The sequence below is a fragment of the Seriola dumerili genome, unplaced genomic scaffold, assembly GCF_002260705.1.
Source record: "Seriola dumerili isolate Sdu_G_001 unplaced genomic scaffold, Sdu_1.0 BDQW01000122.1, whole genome shotgun sequence".
NCBI lineage: Eukaryota > Metazoa > Chordata > Actinopteri > Carangiformes > Carangidae > Seriola > Seriola dumerili.
In genome coordinates, this window is record NW_019174377.1 from 529,859 (window position 1) to 557,242 (window position 27,384).

Here is a 27,384-nt window from a genome sequence, read left to right on the forward strand (position 1 = left end):
TTCATCCCCGACACCCAGTGACATTGTCCACCACTCTGGAGAGGAGACATCCCTTTTTTTAAATATCACATAGCAATGCAATTTAAAATGTCACCCAGATGTTTTCATCTTTTTTAACATTACTCAACTACTGATATAAGTTTTACTCTCTTTTTTTAATATTTTAAGTTCTGTGAGTCATGGAACACCTTTCCATTTTTTTATTTTTTATATTTTTTTTTTGAGAGACAGGGGCAGCAAATATATATTTAAAGTCTTAATTTTTCTGCAAGCTGCTTTCTCTAACAAGAAGGCTGTACACGTAGCCTTAATGTATGTGATTACAAAAAAACTAAGAAGGAAGTCATGATTTCATCAATCGCTGTAGAAGGCATTTGAATGTGAGATGTGGAGAGATCAGGAAAGGTGGAAAGACTGCTGGCCCTCGCGAGCTGCAATCAACAGTTTCTCTCGCATGATCTCTATGCTGGAGTAGTCAGGCAGCTTCAGGTAGTTGACGCAGGTCATGACTGAGGGGAGGAAGTCATCCGGGTTCTCTGTCGACTCGAACGTCTTCCTCACAATCGTCAGAGGGGGATTCAGGCTCCGGAAACCTGAGAGAAAGAGAAATACCAGGGTCAGCGCAACATGCCATCACAATACTTTTGTAAGCTCTAAAAGAAATCTAATATTGGCCAGTGCTTTGTTTTTTAATTCAGTGATTCCTATAAATAAGAATATAAGTGTGTATCAGGACTCACCTCCGACAGGCAGTCTGGGGCTTCCTGTGACGAACTGCAGGAAGAGTCTCTGCTGCTCGGCATCGAAGCTGCTCAACACCTCAAACAGGAACCGAACTGCACGGCTGCAGAACAATGAGATGAAATATGCATCAGCAATGGGTCTTGAGACTATGGTTTACCTATACCTATAATGTGTCATGTAGGAAGTAAGACAGAAGCTAGAACCCATATTTTATGGTGCTCCACACTGCACTGAATAAATTATCAGGTATAGGTTTCCAGTTTTTGATGGTGGTAAACTTGTACAACCAACCACTGTTGACTCAGGAGCTAACAAAATGGTCAGTGTTGGTCATAAATGCAAATTGGATATGGTGTTTCTGACGTGGGTCTGCTATGGCTGCCTCAGATGGTATACTGTATGAGATTCACAATAAATTAAACACAAATTGAGACTCATTATATTTTAGTGTTATTGGTTTGACGGTCTCACCTGTCATGTGTGTAGCCGTGGTCCGGTCGACAGCACTCCATCAGCGTCTTGACGTCCCACGTCTCTGATTTACTGCCACACAGCAACTGGTCAAGCTACGGCAGGAGAGGAGAGACAATGAGCAATTAAAGAACATGGGTAGCGTTTTTGTTTTACCAGTATAAATGATTGATGAAGAAGGAGAAAAAACTACAAAAATTCTTACCTCCTCTGGATAGAAATACTGCAGGTGATGCAAAGGGAAGACTGACTCAAACCCTTCCCTAAATGACTCAAATTGCCTGGACACTCCTTCATTTAAAGTCCAGTACACCACCAACTAGAGGAAGAGAAATGGCAAAGTGGTACAAAAGATTAATGTTAAGAGGAACAATAGCAAGTGGCAAAAAGTTGGAACCAGAAAGAGATAGAGTCACATACCCTGAGGTACTCCTCCAGGTTGTAGATTGTGACTGGGACGTCTTTGCCGCCCTTTTTCAGCTCAATGTTCGGGAATCCTGGGAGGGTGAAATCCAAACCCAGTTCCTCCACTGAGCAGCCGTTCATGTTCAGGCTCTCCAGTGCCTGCTGCAGGGTCTCCCTTGTCTGACACGCACAAACATAGAAAAACACAGGTGCTAAGAGACAGGTGGAGAAACAGTGATGCAGACTTGCATGTGAACGTATTGCTGGAACGCTACAGGTATTTTTTATTTTTTGAGCTGCTGCCAAAAACATGTGGTAGCTGTTATCAGCTTTGATAATCAATGTCAATTTTGTCAATGGAGACTGATAACTTTACAAGGCAGATGCTTTCATGCAACCGACCAAAATGTGTTAGAAGAAAGGTCCTCACTTTTGATCTTTCGGAGCAGAGTCCAGGTGGTTCTGCTTTTACCTGTGATCGGTCCTGCTCCAGCCTCTTCTTCTGGCGGATAATATCCTCCAGGTGCTGGATGGACTTGGCCACACTGGGATCAATGTTCACCAGGTCATGGGAGCTTATAGACATCTCGTGCCGCAGCATCCACTTGTAAAACGGCAGCCCCAGGGGCAGGTCCAGCTGGGAAAAAGAGCAGGAGAAAAAGTGTTTCATTAAGTCAGGTAACAACACAAACATATTTTACAGATGACACATGTACAGAAAAAAGTAAGTGATCACTTCAATTCTACAACAGTATTGTCTGGACATAGAGTGAACTACATAAGGTGCAAAAATGGACACATCTCATCCACAATGAAAGAAACCAAAGACTTGAAACTACTGCATGTCTAAATAAATTTCATTTAGAGTTGGCAGAAGGGCATTCCTGAATGCTTATGCTCAGTTAAAAATATGAGCCTATTAGCTAAGACAGAAGTCATTACCAGTCTGAAATCCATAATGGCTTTGGCCATTAGCTTTCCTAAGAAACGGAACTTCATTTTGATTTTGGCTATGTGTGCTGGTTTGGTTGTCCTGCCAAAGGGAACAGCAAACAGTCCTCTGGAGCTGAACATGTACTTAGTTCCCTCTTGGCTTCCTGTTGGGCAGAGAAAAAAGGTATGGTCAGAGTCAAGTCAGGTAAAAATACTACAGTGTACTGGGTACCATCACATTTACATATAAAAATACAAGCTTTTACATTTACATTCAGTGCAGATGTATTACAAGTGAAAATAAGTAAAAGCAAGCCTGACATGCTGTTCATCATTTCTTATGTGTGTCTTAGGTTGAATGCATAAGGTGATACCTTTAGGATTGGCCAGAGTGACCTCTTCGCCCCTCCACAGGCCAAGGTCGGCCCGCTGGAGCTCTTGAGATACCAGAGCATAGAACTCCAGAGTCGGGCCAAGGCCTGTGCCAACCTGACAGAAGATAAAAATTAGATTCCAAAAATGCTTCCATCAAAGTGCGTGTCTTGGAACAATTCAGGTATTAAAAAACTGAAGTACCTCATTCTCATACTGAATCTCCAACATTGCCCTGGAGCTGCCAAGGTCCTGCATCACAGACTCAGCTTGTTTGAGAAGCTCATCTCGGTTTATCGTCCTCTGAAAATGCAAGACAAGAGAGGAAAGAGGGTTAAATTCAGGTCTCCTTAAAAACAATTATACAAATAGGTACCGAAATTTCACAAAGTAAATTAAAAAAATTAAATTATTGGAAACACACAAATTATTAAAGAATACATTTCATTAAATGTTACAAGTGCAGCACTTCTATGTGGCAACACACAGCACCTTTTTCCTGTCAAGACGTGGTGCAACTCTGCTGTCCTGAGAATCTGATTGGTTGATCTCAGGGTTTGTGTCCAGTAGGCGTTGCATGGCTCTGTCGCGATCAAAGGCAGTTACGTAGAATAACATCTGCCGGGTGTCAAAGGGAAAGAAGAAAGGACTACGGAGAGAGAGAGACAGACAGAGATAGAGAAATATTTAACTACTAACTAACATGAGCCAAATATATCAACATCTGTTTTGAAGTCAAACTGTATAATACAGGTGAAAGAACAGTTTCTTATTCCTCACAGGTCAACAGTATGAAACACTTACCAGGTCTTTCCAAGCTCGATGAGCCAAGTAGGGATGTTCCCCGTCATGATGACCAGCGGGTCTTGTAGCTGACGGTTGGCTTTGGCTGTCAGCTTACTGTTAATGAATTCACTGGTAGGGATGATTTCCTTACACACAGCATTCTGCAAAACAACCAAAAATATTCATTTTATTTTATGTCATGAAACTATAACTGATACTAATTGCATGTAGGCCTGGGACAATATATAAAGAGAAAGCCATACATTTGGACAAGATTCTTAATTTATTATCAAAACAATGTTAAAATAAGTCTGTTTATGTGTATATTTTGAGAACTATATGTAATTTTTTACAGCTTAAGGAGCATCATTTTAATTATTCATTCACCCAACATTTAGGAGTCTGGTACAATTTAAGTCACTGCTTTACATTTGTAATTCTTTGAGAAGGAGACTTACATCATATAAGTAGAACCAGTATCTACTGATGGAGTGCAGGACCCTCAGCAGCAGGTTGACCTCTAAAGAGGGGTCATCAAAGGTTATGGTCTCTGGTGGCTCCGAAGTGAGGTATGTCTCTAAGGGATTGATGACGCTGGGACACACACCATCTGGAAGTGATTGGAATTAACAATAGTAGTTAAAAGGTTCTGTAAATTTCAAACAATAATATATAGCAGGAAATTACGATTTTCTATATAAAGATGTAGTGTAGTAATGGTGTCCTGAGTAAAGAACGAAGTCACATCCCCTCTGCATGTGTTGTAATCTGAGCTTCTCTGTTCTTTGTTTTGGTATCTGGGAGGGCGGCACGCGCATGTGCCCACGTGTGAGATGGCACAGTGCAGTACGCAGCCTTCAGGTGAAAACGATCTTCAAGAATTTCTTCCATTGAAGAAAAGGCCTCCAACAAAGAAAGTGATAAGACCAGAGCACAGGCGGTCTGACCAAAGCTCAAATTCCAGTCAGCCGGTGGACCGTTAAAAAGTCCATTTAACTTTTTAAAGTTTTTACCGGCTCTGTCAGTGTCATTCCTGTGGCCCTGCCCAGGTGTATAACTCCAAGGCTGAATCACTTTCCTGGTCTCCTGGTCTGTGGAGCCAATTCTGGTCTGCCTTTACCAAGGACAACCCTATGAGCTGCTAAAGGGCTCCAGTATGACTCCGAGCTGGCTTTTCTCTCCTTGATGTGCAAGTAACTTGATGACTACATAATGCTACATGTCTGTTTACATTAGTGACCAGCTAAAGAAGCATGATAACATTAACTAAATTGCTGTTACTAATATTTTGAATTTATTTGGCAAATGTCGCTAGCTGGCTTACTGTCAGCATTACTGTGAAGCATATCATGGCAGTGCTAGCTTGGGCTAATGATTGTGGCTTTTTTTTTTTGGCTCTGGTGTACTCAGGGTAACTTTATTCAACTTCTTGTTGTCAGCTGAGTGGCTGTTTTCACTGAGCTCTGACTCAGAACGAGAAGGAGGATGTTGTGGCCAAAGGGAAGCCAGAGGTGTGGCTGAACAAAACATTTGTTTTTGGACCGAGATGCTCATGGTCTAGTGCGACATCTAGTGTCAGTGACGATCGTTTCACAGACCCTTTAAGTAAGAATTTCCAAGTAAAAATGAGCCCATGCCGTGACAATGTAGAAGCTGAGTTAAACAGTACAACGGTTCATATATGACCAAGTAAAGAAAGAAATAGATGCAGCATGTTTTTCCTAAATCTGCACTGGATCAGGAGCTATAATTTTCCAGCGTTAGACAACAATACTTAAACTAGCATGAGAAGCTCTTCACTATGGGATATATCGAATTCTCACCATGCCACAGCTCATCCTGCTTCTTGGCGTTGCGAGGTGAGGTTTTGGTGGGAGCAGTCTGGGCTCGACCCCTCTTTCCACCCACAGCATCTTTGCTACCATCCTCATCCTCTCTCACAGGCTTATACCTGCCGGGAAACAAGAAAGGGCATTTTGTCTCTGGATGCTCTTATTGGCATGTACACTACAGCGTAACAAGTCAGTGTGAAACAAAGTATGTACAATATTTTTGTATTCAACATGTAGACACGTGTTTTGGACACTGATCATTTCAGCTCTTTACCTTTGTGACAGGACTTTGGGTATGTGAACATTTTAAGGAGAAACTGCACTAAAGCCAATAAGCTTTTGCAATTCCAACTAGTGGTAAGTACATGAGCTCATCATACTGTGTAATACAGCACTTCACAGTGCACTGTAGAGTATATCTCAATTATTTATTATTTACACCACTAGGGTAAATGAGATAACATTTTCATTCAACTGACCAAAGACTGGCCAATGAGATTCAAACAACCAAATCCCCAAAAAGTTGCTCTTGTGTTTCAAATGTTAAATTTTGTCAAAAAAGCATTTTTACCATATTGTGTGCGTTTTGGTCCAGATGCCAGCTCGCCCAAGTGGGTTTGCTTCATCGTCCGTTGACTCCCTTTCTTCTTCTGCTTGAAGACTGTACTGCCGTACAGCCTGGTACACTGTCATGTTGTATGGTAGCAGGTGGTCACCAATGTAGAACTGTAGTCTGTGACGCACGCTGCCAGAATTCAGGAACTGTGCCGCCTGGGTATTAAATTATATAGTGTATTAATAATATTAAACTTATATTTCAATACACATATTCACAGAGGATTGTCTGCTTACAAATGAAAAGATAAGCCTTATCTGGCGTAAATGGCCTCACATACCAGTGACTCATCTATTTCATCATCTGAACCGTCATCATCACTGTCTTCGTCCTCTTCTCTGATTCGGCCGTACCCTATACAAACAAGATTTTAAGTTAGCAACCAAACTGTAACCCCAGTGTCCTTCTGGTCTAAGTTTTCTCTGTTTGAGGGGGGCCTCCAGTAATCCCATCTGCATTAAAAAGAGACTTGGCAGTCTATAAATTCTCCAAAACTATGCATGCAGTCCTTCACCTCTGACAACGAGATATCTCTCAATGGCTTGCACCAAGGCCAGGGGGTCTATCTTCACAGGGCCACCTTTCCACTGTTTAACATTAGTGCAATCTGGGTGTCTCTGCAGCTGACACTTGAGCTGATGTGTGTTGAAGAACTTCAGTGCCTGAGAGCCCCTGGAGAGAAAAATTCATCAAATTATACAAATGTATAACAAACAGTATAACTCATAGTGATTAGATATACACTTATGTAAAGCCACAGACCTGCTGCCATTTCCATTGCCACTGGGGAAGTCGTGCACTTTGACAGGGAACTGCTCCATTTGGCTCAGACAGCTGTTCATCTTGTGCACCAGTGCCAGGTAGGGCCCATTCTCCGTTGGGTCTAGACGACCTACAGGCTCCATTCCTGGAACCTACAGGAGGTCAGATTAGAAAGAGGTTAAATTCAACAGGGACAGCAAGACACAGTAAACATAGAGTAGGTCACCAATCCTCCAATGTGTGTGCACAGCAAAACACCCTCCAAGACTGAGCAAAATACAAAATGTGAGAAAGAAAACTGGTCACTGTGTACCATATACCTAACTTTAACAGTTAGGCAGTCTAAATATTTTAAGAAAAATATATATTGTTCTAGTCTCTCACCGGACAGCCAGCAAACACATGGAGGAACCTTTTGAGCCGCACGTCACGACTCAGCAAGTCCCTGTCCGTGTTGGAGGTCAGGTAGACCAAAAGCTGCTTCACCAGCCCACTGTGCTGGATCTCAAAAGACGACACATCCGATTCTGATACAATACTGGAGATCTCCAGCAGGCACTCCATACCACCATCCACCTGGGAAACAGGAACATAGAAGAAAAATGTCTCAGTACTGGAATGTATTTTATACAGACAATCTTTGCTAAATGAATATCCTTTCAATATCAATATCTTTTCTTTCTTTGCCCTGCTTGCATTAACAGGACCTACTAAAGGTTTGTTACATACTAGTTTTATCAATAGAGAGGTCAGCAATCCATGGCCTTAAATTTGTTGAGAATTTTGTTATTTTATGCTTGCTGTTCAATAAATGGATTAATGTATATTTTACCTGCAGGTTGAGCTGCTCAGTGGCTGTGCAAAGTCTCTGGAGTACATTCAGTGCTGGGTTGCTGCCATCCACATTTTCAGAGTTGAAGTAGCGCTCAACAAACTTACTCGCCTGTTCTTTGATCCAGGCCTTTATTTTGTCTCTGCAAAACAATACATAATGATTACATACAGTGATCCACACATTATTCCCACAACCAGTGTCTGATCATTCTGCATTCATATTATACAGATAATCAAGTGCAAGAAAGAGTGTGATTTGGATAATATAGTGGAAAAACAGTAACTTTCTCCAATAATTCATCATCCCACCTGTTATTTGAAATTGAGTCCTTGGGAGGTGCCCTTGCTAGGCCACTGACCCCTGCTGTGCGTGAGGGCTCTGAGTTGGCATTGTTGGTCTGGGCACCCAGCTTGCCCCAGGTCTTGGGATTGAGACTCGCCAAGAAGGATGATTTGGGTGACTGAGTACTTGTAGGGCTCTTGGCTGTAAAGATCCCAAATGTAGATTAGGAGAGTAATCTATGGGAATTTGTAAGAATCTAACCATGACCACAAAATGCCATTTCAACACTTTAACTTACCCTGATTGTCTACTTTATCATCATCTCTTGGAGGGGAGTATTTGGGCCTTCTAGGCCCTCTTTTAGGTAGTCGTTTCCTCTTTAGGACATCACTCAAGCGCCTTGATGGAGGAGAAAATAATTAATATAATGCCCTTGGGGTAAAGAAAAGATCTCTTTGCCCATTCATTACAATAACAACTGACAAACATACATATTAAAATAAATTGATAAAGAGTAGCATACACGATTTGCTGAATAAACACACCAATACTGTCTAATATGCTTAGATTTACATCATCTGGGGATACAGTCTTATTCACATTCCCTGGTCCATGTCTTTTCCACAATCCCATGCCCCATCTGTAGACAGTGTGTCTAATCACTGTCTGATATCCCCTTTATACATTTTGATTTTGGGGCGGTTTACATTCAGTGTAGGATGGTTAAAATAGTTTTTCGGGATAGTTTTGGGACGGTGGAGAAAAAAGTTAGTGTGGAGCCCTGCTTGTATACCTGAATCTGTCCCTGCGGCATCTCTGAGCTCCATTCCAGTTGTTATTCCCTGTAATTATGTTCCTTCTCAGATTCATTGCCCACCTGAGTCTACTCAATTCTTAATTACAGATACCTTTAAGACCAGAAAGGTTTTTGGGCTGATTTATTTAAAAATTAGAAGCCAGACGCCAGCATCAGAAACTTGAATATTTTAGTTCCTCAAGCAGATCCAGATATTTTGGCTCTCAGAAACATGGCTCAAGAAAGACAGTGATTCTGAGGTGGCCATAAATAGTTATGAGTTTTACAATCAACAGAAATGGAAGGGACGGTGTTGCCACTTATGTCAAATTCTTTTCATGCTTATATTCTACATGCTATCACCGTACCCGAATATTTTGAATTTACTGCCATAAAGATAAATTATGGGTCTCTCTAGTTTTAGTTAGTTTAGTTGTCATGGGGATTTATAGACCACCTTCTGCTGATGCTTGATCTATTGATTATTTGGCAGAGTTATTCTCTTGATGTACTAACACAGAAATGATAGATCTGGGAGATTTTAACACTGATTGGTTGTATGCTAATGCTTCTGATTATTTAAAGGAGATCTCCTCCAGCCTCGATTTATCTCAACTGATTAACGAACCCACTATGTCTAATCTAAAGATCCCTTTAAAGATCCACTTTAATTGATTTAATTTTTTCCTAATGGGATGACAAATCACTGCAAGTGGTGCTTTCCATTTAGGAACAAAGCTGAAGAACTTCATCACAAATCATAGTTAAGAGAAATGTAAGAAATTTGAATGAGCAAGCTTTTCTAAACAATCTCTGACAAAAACATTCCTTTCCTTTGTTAACAAGGACCCAACCTTTAAAAAGATCAGGGTGATAATAGAAAATAGATCCAATCCGTGGTCATCCCCTTAACTACCATCATTATTTCTGTCTACAAACAAAGCTTGGTCCCTCACTAGACACACTGAAGAGGAATCCCACTGTGCCTCATTTTGAAAATTTTGAAATAAATGTATGTCCTCTGTGAGAAAAACCTGAATATTACTTTAACTTGCTCTCCAGCTCGTATTCAAACCCAGCAGAATTCTGGAGTGTGGTACAATGTACTAACAAAAATCCCGCTGCCTCCCTACCTTCTCATATCAAATGTAATGATGGATTTTACATGATTGTAATGAGATCTGTTCTGTTCTCACATATTGCACATTTTTTGAGGGTGAGAACAGTGTTGTGGCTTCTTCTAATCATGTCCCTCAGTTCACTCTTGATACTGTCTCTCTCAATGTAGTAATCAAAGTTCTGGACCTCTTTTCCTTCCTCTCTCTGCTCTACTAATTGCCGAGCAAATAACTTGTTTTTTGCCCCTCTTAAACCCTTGGATGCTGTTTATCATTTCGCCTTAAGATTTATCACTTACAGTACTTATCATTGAATCCTGTCTGGAAAAGCTTGGTGGATTTCTGTCTAATAGACATGATGGGCATTTGTATGTTTTTTTTCTTTACAAAGCTCTTATTGGGAAGCTAGTTTCCACACAGGCTCAAGCGCAATCTGCATTTGAGATTAATTCCAGTGTGACACTGAATTTGGGCCTGTGCTAGAGTAGTATTTTTGAAACACTTCCGTAAACAGCCAAACCAAAGCCACATTTGGCCACAGACTCACCCCTGTGGGCTGAGGTCCAGTGAGTCGTCCATGCTGTGCTGGAAGCTGGGTGAGCCCAGGTCTGGAGTTGCATTATTAGTAGATGTGGTGGATGCAGTGCTGATGGTGGTTGTGCACAGACTAGCAGTACCACTAGGGCAAGCCTTAGGGGGACTAGTGACTAGAAAGCTCTCAGACTCTGCCAGGTTCTTCACCTGGTGCATTACACCTGGAATGGAAAGAGAGGCATTACAAACTGTCTAAGGTCTTACACATAATAAACAGCAACTTCTTCCCAATTTGACAGGAGTCACTTGCATCTGTCTGAGGACTGTAGATTAATGTGAAACGCAGGCAAGGAATAATGCACTGGAAAGGAAATGCAAAGGAAAACACTGGCAGCAGTGCATTTTACTGCCAAGATAAAATATTTACAAACTGCATGAAACCATTTGCCTCATGGACTGTTAAGCTTTAGATGGTGGGAAAATATTTTTTGTCTATATGTCGAATGGGATCTCTAGTTGAACAAAACATATTTTTTTAATTTTTGGGTGGATCTCAACCCCTCAAGCTTCCACAGTTTCCATGTGGATAGATGCAGTTTTCAGCTATGAAATTTCCTGACAAAGATTGCCTCATACAAAACATAACAGGGATATAACAAATGTACGACATGTTTGTCATGCAGTTTAGAAGTAGCTCAGGCCAACATTTTTAAATCACTGTAGGCCATCTACTGTGGTGAGCAGACAAGGTGGGACATGGGTTTTCCATGGGATAACACACTACCTTCTCTTCTGAAATAGACGCTGAAGACATCAGGCAGCTTCTGCATGAGGATCTCAGCCATTTGCAGAGAACCTACTACAATCTTCAGGTCCTGACTGGACAGCATGGAGGCAATGTGACTGCAAAGATAAAACACACAAACACAAGTCAATTTACTTTCACTCAAAGAATACATTTGGTCATCATGATCTTAAAAGTAGCCCACAGCCCGGGCAGTGTTACCTGGACACAGCATGGTTCCTCAGCACATCCTTCAGCAGCTCTGCATCAGCAAAGTAGATGATCCTGAGGATGGCTCTAAGGCACTTGTGTCTGACAGCAGGGCCAGCTGATGAGCTGTACACCTCATATAAGACCCCAAACAGGGTTTTGATAAAGCACTTTGCCAGTTCAGGATCCTCCTTCATCAACTGGGCTCGTGCATCTTCTCGACGAACCTCCTGGTGACTCCCTAGAGAGAGAGAGTGAACAAGTTCCCCCTTCATACACAACTGGACAAGATTCAGCAACTGACTGGAGCATGCTGCTGACTGCTCTGTCTCACATAAAGCACTTGTAATCTCTAGTAGAAAGAATCTGTGTGAAAGTCCACTTATTACATGCATGCAGTTTGTAAAATAAAATGACGTAATTAAGCATTCTATCCATTACTTTTTTTTTTTTTGCCATGGTCAGTGTTAGAATTGTAAATGTTGAAAATGTCCATCCTCCACAGTCTGATGTTCATGACTATTCCTCTACAACTGTGATGAACTGGTCAAGCCACCTTCACATAACAAATATCTGTAATTTGCCAAGACCTGCATTACCTGTATTGGGGTTGGCAAGAGGATTTGGTTTCCTCTGGATACCGCGTGCTGTTCCTGTGTCTTCATTTATCTGCTGCATAGAGTTGAAGTCAATCGTGTACACACGGCCCAAAGTTGACAAGCTGATCTCATCCTCTCCGTTCTGGTGGGCTGTCTGTGGGACCAGATAATCAAAAAATACATCTAACGTCAGTATCGCGTATGAATCAGTACCACGTAATTGAATGTGTAAATGCTTACACAATGTAATTGAATGCATTTGTCACAAATTTTGAGATCTTCATAGATACAGTTTGTATCTGATGCATTTATACCTCTATGATGCGGCTGTCAATGCGGTTGTAAGGATGCCACAGCCCCCGGTCATCCCTCCACTGCCAGATTGCACCCTCAGTCGTCTGGGCACTACCTTTCTTCAGCATTACATCAACAGCAAAGATGCCCTCTCTAGGTAAGCAGGGCATCAGCTCACTGTCAGAAGAACAGAGGTGTTAGAAAGCTACAACACTGAGTTTTACTGAGATGACTCAGACATGACATGCTGTTTTATTAACAGACTATTCTGTGGTATGACTTAGTAGGTGTCCCTACAGTAGTGGCTATCACATAAAAGTGACAACTTGTTCTGCGGATTCATTTGAAAAACAACCCTTGCATGTCACTGTGTCTTCAATGCAAAATGTTCAAAACAATGTTGGCTGCTGTTGGACACTATTACAACTGTGCTTTAAACATATATCTTAGGTTAGATGATAACGGAGCACTGCAAAATATAGTAAGAGGAAATGTAAATTTAGGACATTTATACTAATGACCACTGCCATGGATTTATTACTATAAACTGACTACTGTGGCAAAGCAATTGCATCTGCTGTTCAAGGTGAGGGAAGCAGCAGTAACACTGGTGGCACTGTTGTAGGCCCCATGTCAGTGTGAGTATATTTAATAGTTTCTGTAAATTGTGCAGAGGACAATACAAGAACATTTGACAGGCATTTTACAGCATCAAACTTAACCCATACAATATTGAACAGATGTTACCATATGAGGGAGGTCAGTTCATAGAGCTCCTGGGGGCTCCGGGGTACCAGTTCAATCTGTTCCTGGCAGCTGCCATTTGATGCACCACACAAGAGGAAACGCAGAGTTTCGGCTATGTCTGTTTAGAGAAGGTAACACAAAGATATTTCTGTTGTCAGTTGGCCTGTTGCATCTTCAGCACAGAACATTCCTACACTAAAGCTACAGTCTGTTTAAACTGAATGCAAAGTGGATTTTATAGACATGCAAGTCAATGTGAACAGACATGAATTCAGTCTAGATGGAGACAATTAAGGAAAAGATTTGTATAATTAAGTTGACAATGTTTTGAGGTGAACTACAGCATATCTAACCTATTGCATGTGTACACCTGTACACACAAATACACAAGGTTGATAGTTGTTGTGAGCAAGCTAACAAGGTAAAAATAGGGACCACATATGCTATATTATATATTCAAGTAAGATATCTTAAGATCGTGTGTGTGTGTGTGTGTGTGTGTGTGTGTGTGTGTGTGTGTGTTTGAGGGTTACTCACTTTGTTTCATAAGCTGGACTGCCAGGCAGGGGCAGTTAGAGCACATGAGGGAAAACATGCGCACAACCATGATGAACATCCCCGAGCTCAGTACAGGAGGGGTCACTACCAGCAGCTGCTGAATATTGGTCAACAGATCCCGTGACGCCACCTCCTGCAGCAGGTTCTGTTGATTTAAATACAGACACATATGCACATTAGGGGGAGGGATGGTTAATGGAAAGGATAATATAGAAACAGTAAACATGGTGTTAAGTCTTAAAAAACAGAGGTACAAACCTCTTCATGTTGAAAGTTGTCCACCAGTCTGGCGAAACAGAGACAAGTGCTTTCGACGGATTTTTTATCCTGAAAGAGTTGAATGAATATAGTCATTAGTGAATATTTTCTATAGGGTTAGACTGAAATAAAATACTTAAATAAATACTAATTGGAGCATCAATATATGGAGGTTATGATACGGAGGGAGATGATACACTGAAAAATCCAAGTGAGCTCAAAGTACTCATTTGTATGTGTGCTGGAAAAAGTATATTTTTATGCCTACAAAAATCAGACTGTGTGACTGACAGTCTGTTTCTGCATCAATAACCTGCTGCAGCCAGTGCTGCTATGCAAATGTGGCATTAGGTACTCCTTAGACAACCTCTACAAACTCATCCAAATTAATAATAATGCAGACGAGCAACATTTACTGGATACCATTGTTGATTCTTGTTAACTCCTGACAAAATGAACTATGCAGAATTAAATCTTGACTCATTTTTCAATGAATGACCAGCAAAACAAAAGATGTGCTGCAATGTCTTTAAAAAGCTAGAGTTCAACAGAAAATATGAAGGTGATTACTGACTAATAAGCACCTTGACTAGCATGCTCATGCAGCTGTCTAATAACACAACAATGTCAATGATCTACAATATATTATCAGCTACATTAATGCACAAATATATCTGAATTTGTAGAATACACTATGAAAACACCAAGTACAGATGGTTTATTAATCTGCATTTAAATGGACAACACTGCTAGACACCCTCACCAAGCAGGAATTCTTTAGTTTGCCACATTGTTTCTCTTACTTGTGCTAAATGCATTTAAGATGCTGGCTGCTTGAAAAATGGAAAGAAGTATGATTGAGTGTGAAAATTGTGCTTTGAGCAAGCTAGTATGACTACTATACATTTTTTTTTTCCTTATCAAGGCGCATCAAACACAGGTCTTTCTCATCATTGATGGCATTTTAAGAAAATTAACCTTATTTTTTACCCATGTGATTACTATCAATTTAACTTCTCAATTGTGAAAATTCTTCCAAGAGGAAAAGCCCCAAGTACCACCTAAGCCAAAACCCCACTGTGATGGTGTTGTATTTTGTAGTTCGTTGTTCTCTGACATGGGGAGAAACGTACCTGGTGTGTGAGTCTCTGAGTCAACAGTGGCAGAGAATCAGCAACAAAGTGGAACTCATCTGGAGTGATGCTCTGGCAGCAGTTGGCTGCAATGGCCAAAGCATTCCTCTGAGCATTGATGCTAAAGAACTCCAGGTAGAGGAGGCAGTCGGCGAGCCCACCCTGTGAGGGATAAAATTATAACGTTATTGTGGTCTATAATCGTGGCTAAAAGAGTGGTCTATAATCAGGGCTAAAAGATTTAAGGTTATGACAAAAAGAGAGTTGAAACACTTACAGCCTGCAAAATGGCTTTACTGTGTCGCCTTGACAACATCTCCAAGGCAGTCAGGGCCTGCTCTGCTACGTCAATGAATTGGATCACCTGAAGCTGCATACAAGAACGTGGAACAAGTTATTAGCATATCAAAAAGCCACCACTGCGAATTAACAAGCGATTAGAGACAGACAGAGAACGCAATGTCTTACCTTCTCCAGGAAGACAGGAATAGCATCGACCACCACAGCAGAGGATCGAGGCAGTGCCTCCATCATATATGTGAGTGCACGAGAGGCATGATTCATCTATGTACACAGATCAAAGGCAAACACAAACCCAGTAGCATTACAAAAATGAATCAAACAAAAGACAACTACATGTGCAACCATAGAAGTTTATCATACTCACAATATCAAAGTTATGCTCCATTTGTAACAGTGTAATCTGTGAAAGAAAGTTGAATATTAATATGGAATCAGATCAGAGGTAAATCAAATATTACACATACAATGTTTGACAAAATAATTTTCATTTTCTAGGAATTGCAGATTGTCCTATTGCAAAAAGCAAAGCAACATGGAAGCTATTTTACTTAGCTAAATAAAGTCTAGATGAGGTACAGCTGCAATACATACAGGAGACAATGAAAAGGTGAATGGCAGAACGGAATAAGACTGACCAGAGCGGGCACCACACTCTTGACGGGGAATCCACCAAGTGTCTCCTCATTGCCCATCACCAGCAGCTGGCACATCTCAATAGCAGCTTGGAGCTGCTGAGACTCGTCGCCTGTGGCCTGCAGGCCCTGCAGCAGTTGCTGAGCCTTGGAGCCTGAAAATAGGGGGCAGAATTTCTCAACAGTTATCTAGAGCTTACCAAACATGAAGAACACTGATGTAGGGGTAAGAAGATTGCACTCACTGGCTCCACTGCCTATGGTCCTGTGAAATAGCTGCGACATGCGGGGTCCCAGAGGCCCGAAAAGATGTGGGGGGAGACCCCTGGCCTCCAGTAGGGCTACAAGGACAAAAACAGCAATGTTTAGAAATCAACTATACTAAAGGTATAACAGAGTTGTGTCTGTGTGTGTGTGTGTGTGTGGGTGGTGGGTTTAACATACCTTGAAGCCTTCCCATTTCAGAGTCATCAGACTCACTCTCTCCAGACGTGGTCATGCCAACTGCTCCAGCAACTGAACTTGAAGCTGGAGAAACAAACAGTATGAAAATAAAACTCACAGTCAAACTTAAATAGTAAAGAAAGAGAACAGTCTTTCAAGTTGATGGCTTTTGATGTTACTTAGAAAAAGCCTAAAACTGTAGGCTTGAAGAGGTTTAATTATCGAGCAAATTGATGGAAAATTCTTGATCATCCAAAGGTTCCACTTCCCATAGCAAAAAAAGAAATTTTACTAGCAAAAAAGAATTGAAAAATTGATGATGATAGGTACCTGAAGCTCCTTGTGATGCCTCATCAGTGCGAGCAGCTGATGAGTTGGCCCCATCCTGGTTGTTGTCGGAGTCGGCCATTTTCTCCTGTCGGCGAGCGTCGGCTGCCCCGCGCTTGCCTAGGCCTGAACCCCGCCGACTATGGTATGAGCAAAAACAGATTGACAATGAGTGACAGAACAGTAATCACAAAGCATAGCACATTCTGTGTTACCACTCCCAGTCAAATAAATACACAGCAGTGGTTCCCCTGGATATTTTTTCATGCTTTATATTAATGATTATGCTCATGTAAACATCCAGATTTGTCCACATTCTGATAGATACTGTGCAGTCCAAAATGCCAATTTAAAGTCTTAAACATCTTCCTGTGTGTGTGTATTCGAGGTCACTGTTCATAGAGCCAATATATTCAGTGAAGTATTCTGCTTTATAGACAATAGTCATGATACCTAGGTCAACCCAAGGCTCTCCCCTTCAGTTTTTTAATGTGGTAAGGGAAGTAAACGTGAGTAATGGTCAAAACAATACCCTCCAGTTATTTTTCTTTTGTGAAACAGCTTCATCAACTGAGACAGTACTGTCCTTTATCGTCCTCTGCATCGGGCTGATTTTCGTATTCTGTTTTGCCATCTTGCTTTGAAATCTAGCTATTATCCTGCAATGGTGCCTGGGTTTATGTGGAGTGGGACTTTACACAGAAAACAAAAGGTGAATTGCTGGCATTATATAAAAATAAATAAGGGCAGCACAGAGCTTTCACTGTGTCCTCAACTTCAATAAAGGATACAGTCACTGGGCCAAACAAAGCTTAAGTTAGCTCATTTCAATGCTCACTTGATTTGGAAAAGATAATATTAAAGCAGCTTTGTTAAACATGAAAATTTCAAATAGCAGCAATTGAAAACATCTCTATTCAACAATCATAAATAAATATCAGATCACACCCAGTATATATATAAACCAACATTAAAAAGACTGATTGGAAGAAATAACAAAAAAAAAAAATGCAAACTAAAAATCAGGAAACCACAAGGTAACATAAATCATTTGGGTAAATTTATGATTCTAATGGTTACAACAATACTTTGTTTTGTACAAGAGACAGATCACTTATTAAAAATGTATCTTACAAAATAAAATACCAATTTCATTAGTGCCTTATTAGTACTGTAAATTGTTGTTGTTTAAAGTCTTCAAAACATACACTCTGGTGCCACTTGGGTACAACTGGCTAAAACCAATGCAGTCTCAAACGGCAGCCCTGCAATTAATTCTACCATGATGAAGGTTATAGTTCTGGTCAAAACTATTGGCACCCCTGAATTTCAAGTACATGATTCAGAATATCCTCAGAAATAAATTCAGATGACCCAATTTTCAAACAACAGTGACAATTATTGGCACCTATTGATCAATTGAAATTAGTTCCTCAAACAAAATAAAACTCACCTGTGCTTAATTTTCAGTGGTCACATGACCCACATTAACCAATGAATGATGGATTTACTGCATAAAAGGGGGACGATTGTTTACAGTTTCTTTTTCACAATGGCAAATGGCACAAAAGAGCTGTCTGAGAGCATCAGAAATGCTACAAGGCAAATTTCATGTACTTTTTTATGCAGCAATATTTATACTATAGCCTACACTGTCATCACTGTGATTTATACCTGGTGCTGGCACAGGAGCCCGTGGTCTTCTGGCGTGTGCTCCGCCGAAAGCTGGGGAGCTCTGCTGGAGGAGACTCGCTGCGCTTCTTAGTGGATTTCCTCAAACCTAAGGTGTGAAAAGCATAAACACTGGTATTTTTGATGGAAATACATTCTCAAAGCAAAATAAATCAAACCAGTTTGATATTTGTGTTGATTCACACGCCAGATATGAAACATTTGTCACCTAGCTATCAAAGGCATTCACAACAAGTTTCACCTTGTATTAGGGTTGAATAATTAAACACAATACCCTTCTTTTATGTATCACTTAACCATGGCACCACAATGGAAAACATATCCCCATAGCATAATTATTGGTCATAGGGCTGTGAAAAATGTTGGCCAATCAAAGCACAGATTGATGCTGAGTGTTACTTTTCAATATTGTAAAGGCTCTGGTGTTGCCTGTTTGGAGCCCTGTACCACTGACTAGAAGGGTATTAATAGTAACCCAGCTATGGCGCTATGACAGGACAACCTTCATGCTGGATCCATGACTCATAATTCAGCAGTATAAAAATAAACATTTCAAAAATTAAGACCAAATGAATTGAAGAGATAAGAACTATTATTTCTTTTTTTGTACTTCATTTGACCATAGTTTTGTGTCCCACTTATAGCTGGCCAATTATAACTGGTCAAATAGTAATATATCTTCACACACATTTCCCCATAAGTTTCACAAAGATTCCAAATTAAGATTCAATTATCTACAGCCAATGCAATAATAAACCTTTCCCTATTGTTGAGGCTGCAGTAACATTTCTAATTCAACATGAATGCAAAATGACATTGTGCAATGGAAAGCCATACAGTATCACTGGAACACATGTCAACAGCATTGTATATGCTTACTCACCATTATAGCTGAAAGTAACAGAATCTGTGTGTAAAAAAGTTATTAAAGGCCGACAAATGAAGATATTCCAAGAGAGATGAAGTTTTTCCCTCTTGACAGAAACAGCTTATGAGCCCTTCCCTGCCCTCAAACATACCCCTGGTCAGCTGGTGGGCCAACACGCCAAAGCCAACTTAGGAGGGGTCTCTCCATTTTGGCCCAGGGCCCATGGCACAGAGCCCACCTCAGTTTCTATCCTTTCACCTGCCTAGAACAGCCTGACCTCACACTGACCCGACAGCTTAAACTCACTTAACCATAGACACCAAATATCTACTGCAATATCTCTGTGTATCTGGCCTATTGTTCCTGCAATTTCTCCCCTCTTCACACTATGGGTACCAAACTTCAATACTTCTTTAGCATGGACCAAATGGTGGCTGTTGCATTGCTTATTGGCAATTGTCAGATACCAAAAGTTAGTTTTGCTTCCTCTGATCAGATATTGTCTTATTCAAAACAATGTTTAGTTGACTGTCTTCTGTACTTTATTTAGGTTTCTTTAGAATGCTTGTAAGACCAACATTTAATACAGTTGATGCATTTCATAAGTTTGACCTATTTTGTTAAATAGGTTAAATATTTTGTTAAATAGGTCAAACATGTTTTTACTGAGCAAAGTATGGTATGGTATCTGGCCAAATATTTTAGTATCGGTACAAGAGCCCAACCAATAAATCAGCCTGGCAGATATTTCCAAACAATTTTAGATTATGATAGATATATCAGTGTATATGACGGCCAATATGTAACAAGAAATTGCAGTCCACAACTGTCAATAATACATTAATATGGTAATTTAGAAACATTTGCCATTGCATGGTTTGTCTGCCAGAGAGCACTGACAAAATGTAAGTTCTCCTTATCACAAACGATTACGATATGTATTTATGTTGAAAAAAAAAAAAAAATCAGACAATATATCATCATACGATTCAAACTCTCAATTAATTAATAATTAGTACCAAATCTCTGCCCAAATTCATGGTTACAAAAAAAACTGATTGCCAACCTGACAACACAGCTACCAGCACAATCCCAAAAGACCAGAATCAAGTCACTATAATACACAACTAGTCAAAACAGCTACATTTTTCCAGTTTTTACTGAAATTTAAATAGTGTAATGTTTGAGTGTTTTTGAAAATAAGACATACAACAAATAAATAATAAAGATTAAAAAAATGAATCATGTAATCTTAAATTCTAAATTTAATCAATCATTTAATAATTTTTGACTAATTCAGCAGCCAAACATACTTTTGCAGTTCTTTCTACTGGAAATTAAACACTGTTTGGAAGTTCCCACAAATGTGTTGCACTTGTAGGAACTGTTTGCATTAACTTTCAAGGCTTCATTTATTTCCATTGCTACAGGAAAGCTGTGAATTAGAAAATTCTTAATCCATGAAAAAGATCTGTTTTCTTTTAAATGTACATGATTTTTCAGTTTTTGGTGACCTTAACATTTTTTGTACCTTGGGCAGTTTACCACTTCCCTTCATATCATGTAATGTTATTCACTGGACTTGAACTGCTGAAATTTCAATGGAAACTGGAAAATTAGGATATTTCTCAAACTTTTGACTGATAGTGTAAATGCCACAATAAAGACCATTTTACTAGAAAAGTCCTTCTGAATTTGACTCTTTAAGTGTCTACCATACGTGTGAAATCATACATTTTCTCCACACCGCTAACTGAGTGACCAGCAGTTTTTATGTATTTAGCTGCTCTCCAGTTTCAGGCTTCAGGTACTTAAGCCTGAAATCTGAGCCAGTTCACCAGCTCAGTGAAGTCCACACTCAGCACATGTCAACGAGACATGCTAGTCAAGACACACACACGTATGCTTTATTGTATGCACGTCAGAGTGTCACCATCTGCATTCATGCAAGATGTGTACATCATGAGTTATATAGATACCTGGATAAAGGCTTTGTGAAATGTTATCCCTATGTGTAAACAATGTATACTAATTTTTATCGAAGGTTATTCATTTATCTGTATGGTTACCGCTTTGGTGTATGTATGTTGTAATGTGTCTCAACTGGGCGACACTTAAACCAAATGTATTTGCTCCAAGCAAGTTAAGAGTGAGTTTTTGTAACTGATGCTGAGACACTACTCGGATCACAGGTCCTGTGATATTTAATCCCAGAGGTGTAACCTCGAACCAAGCACACAAGAATAATGTGCTGACCCTCAACAAGCCAACCATTAGCCTGTTTAAACCACTCTATCTTTTCATGCAATAACAAACCCATTAAAGCAAACCCTCACATACTTCCCTTCACCATACTCAACCGCTCCCATGGCTAATAGAAGGCTGAATGAATTTAAATATGTAACGGTATGAAAACAACATCAAATATTTCTGAAATGGTATTAAATAGCACTGAAATACTCTCTTAACAAAAAGCTGTTAAAAAGAGATGCTACAGCTAAGAGAGTAGATAAAATTAGTGTTTCTACAATGATTAGAAGGGTTCCACACACAGGCAATGTGACTCACTTGCTAGTTTAGCTTGTAATCCTGATGGCCCAGGTTTGGAAGTCTCAGTTTTGGAGGATCCGGGCAAGGACAGTTTGGGTTTTGGCAGGTTGACTTTGGGGTTAAAGCGTGCTGCCCACTCAAATTTTGAAGAGCTGGCAGATTTGGCCTGCTCCTTGTCACGGGTACTACGGCGTGGGGAAGGGCTTGAGGCCGAGCGAGAGCGACGCGCCTTGGTCTGATCTTTTCCCTGTTTGACTCGAGCGCCCTGCGTGGTGGCGCTGTTGGTGCCTGTGGTGGAGGAGGAGGAAGAGGTGGAGGCAGAGGAAGAGGAGTCCGTCACGTTGCTACACCCAGCTTTGGCTGAGGCGGCCGATTTAGACGCCAGCTTGGTGGGTTTTGCAGTTCTGCCCTCAGTACGATTGGGGAGGGACCCAGCGGTACTACTTAGACCGGGGAGAGAGTCCGCTTTCTTCCGTTTCTGGATTGGTGAGGCCCCAGCGGACCCACTCTTCTTGCTCTGACCTCGACCTGACGATGCAGGTGGTTCTGAAGCAAGTGATCTCTTCTTGGACTTAGCTTGGCCTTTCTTGGTCTCTGAGGTATTGTCTCGGGGTGGTGGGACCGATTTGGGCTTCTTGGCAGGGGTCGGTCCAAAAGTACTGATTTGGTCAGGAGCTTCGCTTCGCTTTAGCCCTCGGGTGCCTTCACTCTTTGACTGGCGGCCTGGTCGTTCTTGTTCAGATGTCCCTGCAGCCTCTGGGTCGTCTTGCAACACAAATGAAGCCACGGACAGAGTAAGACCGCTTCTGCCAGGGAGCAAGAGGGACAACAAAACACCATCTTAAGAAATTTCTGAAACCATAAGAAGTGATGAATTACAATGCCACATTCATTGTACTCATTCAGATTTAGCACAAAACCCAAAGGTGTACAATAAGTATGACGTTATTATATACAGTACAAATCCTACATACACAATCACACACGCACACATTAAGCACCAAGAAGAGAGGAGGGGTACCTTCTTGAGCTGTGCCCTCTGGACTGGCCAGTGGCTGTGCTGGCTGTGGCTTTGGAAGCCTTAGAATTAGGTCTTCTACTTTCAGGTGGGGAATTTGCTTTATGTTTTACCTGCTCTGACTGCAACCTGTAAGGTTGGAAATTAAAGAGCAAGTGATAGTGTAGGTTTCTGTAATTAAGCCACATAAAAGAGAGACTTGATCAATCCCCAAATCAATTTGCCTGACTGCATCTGCATATCCTCTGAAGTTTAACACCTTTGGAGTAGCATGAAAAAAAGCTAAAAAAGAGTTAATCACCATTTGACTATGATAAACAAACACAAGATAAGCTTGAACTTTGATCAAAGAGGCCAATATAACCATTCTGCATTACATTTCAATTCACAACACACCACCTATGAACTAAGAACAAATCCCTCTACTAAAACAGCCCTCTTATTTCTCCCTTCAAGAAAAACCCATGTGATGTTCCCACAAACTACAATTACTGCCTCTAACTTTGAACTGAGATTTTAACAAAAATTGGATGATAAGTTTGAGGACTTTGTAGGCTCACCTTCCTGCGACTGTGTGGTCTTGTGGCTGGGCCGCAGCAGTGTTCCTCTGTGAACGGCGCAGTGACCCCCCTGGATTGGAATTAGGCCGGTTGGACATTGGCACCTCTCTCCTGAAGGGACATACCCTTTCTAGACACTACCATTCACTGCAATCATAGAGAGAAAGAAACCACATAAGAATACTGACAAAATGCAATGGTGAGCCTTGTATCTCGCTCTCTTACAACAACTGGTCGTGGTTTCAAACAGATTGCTGTGCTGTAGGTGACAGCTATTACAGCTGTTGCACCTTTAATATCAGACCAACCCATCTAGCCCATTTGAGATGATTAGGTCCACAATCGTCTCAAGATACAATCTCCCACCAGAAAACAACTGGAACCATGCTACTACCGACACTGCCATTTGTGTAGGGGCAGATACCTGGCATAAAAAAATCAAATGCAAGGAACCACGTAAATCACAGTTGATACAATTATTAAAAAAACAACTGGGCTGAGACTTCAAATGATTTTATGAACTTGGTTCAAACAGATTTCATAGCCATTAATATGCTGTCTTCTAAAGAAAAAAAAAAGATGGCAAAATACACACAGGTCAGTTTATGTTCTCAGCACCCTCACACTTTCCCCAGTTTTTAAGTCTCCCAATAATGGTTACAACAAAGTGCATACTTCTGTGAACCACTCAAAGTAATCCACTGACATTTAAACATTAAAATAAATCTTAGTCTGTATCAAATTATAAAATATTGGCTTTAAGAGACAGCACTACAAACAGTTTTGTCACCATGTATTATGAGTACAGATTGGCCATAAAGCTATAGTCAAGTATCCTACTAACCTTATGATTTTTAAATACATTTGTACATTTACTTTTAACCCCTTGGCATTCATTCATCCAATAATCACAATCATCATGATCACCTTCATCACCAGAATATCACTTTACAATATTAACAAAACAACCTGAGAATCTAATTTAGTAATGATGAGCAAGGTCACAGACAAATATAAATAAACCTACCATGGGGAAGGCTGCAAATCAAACAAACCATACAAAAAGAGAATTATCTTTCAAAGCTCTTTTTTCAAAGAATATTAACAGTAGCTGATATTCTTTAAATGGCCATATCATTCCATAACATTTGGTTGTTGGGGACATTGTAGTTTTCATTTTAGACAGGATATGAAAGAAAACGTGTTTCACATATTAAGTATGATTCATATGTGCTTCTAATAAGTCAGTGACATGAGGGTACTGAGAACAGGAGTGATTGATATGTTTTGAACACACAAACACACAGCTGGATGGTTTTATCAATTGATACACAGAGACTACTGAATCACAACCTTAATAGTTTTTGCCATCTTGAAAAGCAAGATTATTACTTAACCCATTTAGTTAGGGTTTAAATCATGATATCATTGATCATAAAAATACGCCACACTTGGCAAGCTCACAGGGCCATTTTAGGCCTGCACTGACAGTGCATCCGAGTCTTTGTTTATTCGTCCATTCTGACAACTGGTGCACCACATTCGCGCATAACGTGACCAGTTAAGCACACCAAATAATCGGCAGTTTCAAACGCTGGCAGGTTCAAAGTTTCTTCTACTACACCACTAAACAAGCACGACAGTGTCCAATTTTTATACTCATGATTTACAGAGGCCTGTATTTCTGACGTAGTTGTCTACCACCACCGACTAGCATGTTTAGCTACTCATATCCTAGCTAGTCCCATACATTTTGACAGTAACTCAGTCTAATCCATATCTTTCCAAAAAACTACCACATCACAAAAGCGAAGCTTGTAACCGCTTTATACTGAATATAATGGCAAGACAACGCTACAAAGCTAGTAATTACATACCAGGGACCCGTTAAAGTTACGTTGGCTAACGTAGCAGTGGCTCCATGGAAATGCGTAGTTGGCGTACCGGTGTATCAACCTATTTAGCTCCCTAACGAAACGCACAACCAAAATCGAACAGCTACCTTGTTTGTACCTTGTGTGTGGTATGAAAAGGCGACATTTCTACTGAATGACCAAGACAGGCCCCACGAGTGGCAAATGACAAATACGTTCACCTGAGATTAGCTACACATCGAAAATGGCAGCATCGGCTGGACCGTCTTTCGAAAGCGGTTTAATGTAATATAGCTAGCAGGCTACCAGTTAACCAATGTAAGCTAACTTGGTATTCTCACTACCATGACACAGTGCTCTGTGTCTGGCAAACGATCAAGTTTAAAGAAAAAAATATAATACATGGCTCGCCATCAAGTTAGCTCACCTTCTGTACTGTTTGATGGGATGATCAAATCAAAAATACACAGCTGTCAAGTCGACAGGTAACTAGGCAGATCCAGTAACACTCTCTTAGGAACTGTCAATGCGAATGTAGAGTACACAAGTAGAGCTAACTAATGTTAGCTGGCTGAGGATCACTAATGTTTTCTAAGCTGACTTAAGGCCAATGCCTGCCTCTGACTACAGCGCTGGTTAGCGTTTAGGCTACCGCTAGCCAGGCAGAAACAAGTTGACTACTAACAAGCAACGTGTCAACAAAGCACATACTTCCTATTTAGAGTTTGGGTGAGAGGACAAAATAACGTCGAACATCTTATTTAGCTCCCGTTAAGACCAGAATGTCAAGTATCGAGGCTAATTATTAGCAAGCTAACGCTATTTTAGCTAAGTAAGATAGCGAATGTTTCTTCAATAACCGTTCACTCACCAACAATAAGTGGACAAAAATAAACACTTGGCTGTTAGGTATACAAACTAACGTTCCTGGGTGGTATTAGTTAATATATCTGTCCGGGTAACAATAAATCCCTGACTTTATACTGAATTTGCGTCTGCGGGGCAGTCACGTAGATGACGTTAAGCGTTGTCAAATCAAACAAGAGCCATAGCTATTGCCAGCTAACCTTGGCATGCAAGCTAATTAATATTAGCAAGCCTTGTTGTCGCTGCCTAACGCATTGCCACCTCGACAGGATTGGGATTTCTTATACAAACGACAGCTTCGTTACAACTCACTAATTCTGTCTTTTGGGAACAATTTTTTCAAATTTTGTTAAAATTTACAAGTTGTCTAGCGTGCGGCTAGCACGTTAACGCTAGCTAGCAAAAAGAAATGGCCTCTGATACCTTTTAGACACAAAAAACAGGAAAGCAGGAACGGGATTCGAGATATTTTCGCAACAATGAATCATAATTCCTCCGATGTATTTCGACACTGAATACCCTCGAAGGTCCGAGAGACCGTTGGCTGACATGTCACTGAAAATTTCTACCTTTTGTATAATGTTGTTACCTATTTGTTCCAGTGTTGTAGTTGTAACAGACAGTGCACCAGCTCCTCTTTTCTCTCTGAACCCCTGCTACTTTCACATCAGCTGAGGGGCCTACAACTGCAGTATACATCCGCGCGATTCATCCGCTCAGGGACTACTTACTTCTGATTTTTAGCTTTCGACATCTGCTGTTTTTAAGCAAGCGACACAACACTGGATGTGTTGCCATGTAAATTTATGAACATAACGACTAAAAACACAAAGATTGAGATTTAGTTGTCCGTTATCACAGCAACACTGAAGTCATTGGGAACATTAGCTTGTCACAATTATGAAGTATCAATCCGCTGGGTCGTGACCCCACCCCCCACCTCCCCCCCACCATATATATATATATATATATATATATATATATATGTGTGTGTGTGTGTGTGTATTTATATATATATATATACAAAAAAATCTTTATACAAAAAAATCTCTAATAATTAATTCGATTTCATGTATTAGCTATTGCAATTAACCCACATGAATGTAAGTTAAAGACCATCTAACAGTTTCCTCTGTTGTTGAGTAAATACTATTATTTCAAATGCTTTTTAGTTGTCATG

General features: G+C 40.4%; 1 protein-coding gene across 4 annotated transcripts; it reads right to left on the reverse strand.

Annotated features, from left to right (window-relative positions):
• trip12 (thyroid hormone receptor interactor 12) lies at window positions 1-26,861 on the reverse strand. 4 transcript variants are annotated; one of them, XM_022748567.1, is made up of 42 exons: window positions 26,794-26,861; window positions 23,464-23,610; window positions 22,907-23,032; window positions 21,904-22,691; window positions 18,450-18,555; window positions 16,779-16,915; window positions 16,449-16,532; window positions 16,250-16,345; window positions 16,008-16,159; window positions 15,737-15,772; window positions 15,538-15,633; window positions 15,347-15,439; window positions 15,070-15,231; window positions 13,937-14,005; window positions 13,658-13,823; window positions 13,121-13,238; window positions 12,394-12,550; window positions 12,080-12,233; window positions 11,493-11,721; window positions 11,271-11,389; window positions 10,500-10,707; window positions 8,337-8,437; window positions 8,065-8,239; window positions 7,754-7,895; window positions 7,306-7,497; window positions 6,922-7,073; window positions 6,674-6,831; window positions 6,440-6,513; window positions 6,115-6,314; window positions 5,535-5,662; window positions 4,170-4,321; window positions 3,730-3,872; window positions 3,418-3,574; window positions 3,130-3,228; window positions 2,928-3,042; window positions 2,563-2,717; window positions 2,051-2,257; window positions 1,636-1,800; window positions 1,421-1,534; window positions 1,216-1,310; window positions 741-844; window positions 1-593 (listed from the first exon to the last, which is right to left on the reverse strand). In XM_022748567.1, the coding sequence occupies exons 2-42, from the start codon at window positions 23,559-23,561 to the stop codon at window positions 397-399; spliced, it is 6,219 nt and encodes a 2,072-aa protein (XP_022604288.1). In that variant the 5' UTR covers window positions 23,562-23,610; window positions 26,794-26,861; the 3' UTR covers window positions 1-396. The 4 variants fall into 4 exon arrangements, with proteins under 4 accessions (XP_022604288.1, XP_022604290.1, XP_022604289.1 ...); XM_022748568.1 differs by lacking the exon at window positions 26,794-26,861 and having other exon boundaries at window positions 397-593; window positions 2,093-2,257; window positions 23,464-23,561; XM_022748569.1 differs by lacking the exons at window positions 22,907-23,032; window positions 26,794-26,861 and having other exon boundaries at window positions 23,464-23,561.
• Window positions 26,862-27,384: the final 523 nt, after the last annotated feature.

What these genes read in the sequence shown, in the direction of transcription:
- trip12 (XM_022748567.1), bottom strand. Translation starts at nt 23,561, where the DNA reads ATGTCCAACCGGCCTAATTCCAATCCAGGGGGGTCACTGCGCCGTTCA. An exon ending in GGCTCCTGTGCCAGCACCAG is followed by an intron (nt 16,916 to 18,449) that starts GTATAAATCACA and finishes CTCATACCATAG; the next exon opens with TCGGCGGGGTTCAGGCCTAG. An exon ending in AGAGTGTGGTGCCCGCTCTG is followed by an intron (nt 15,773 to 16,007) that starts GTCAGTCTTATT and finishes TTTCTTTCACAG; the next exon opens with ATTACACTGTTACAAATGGA.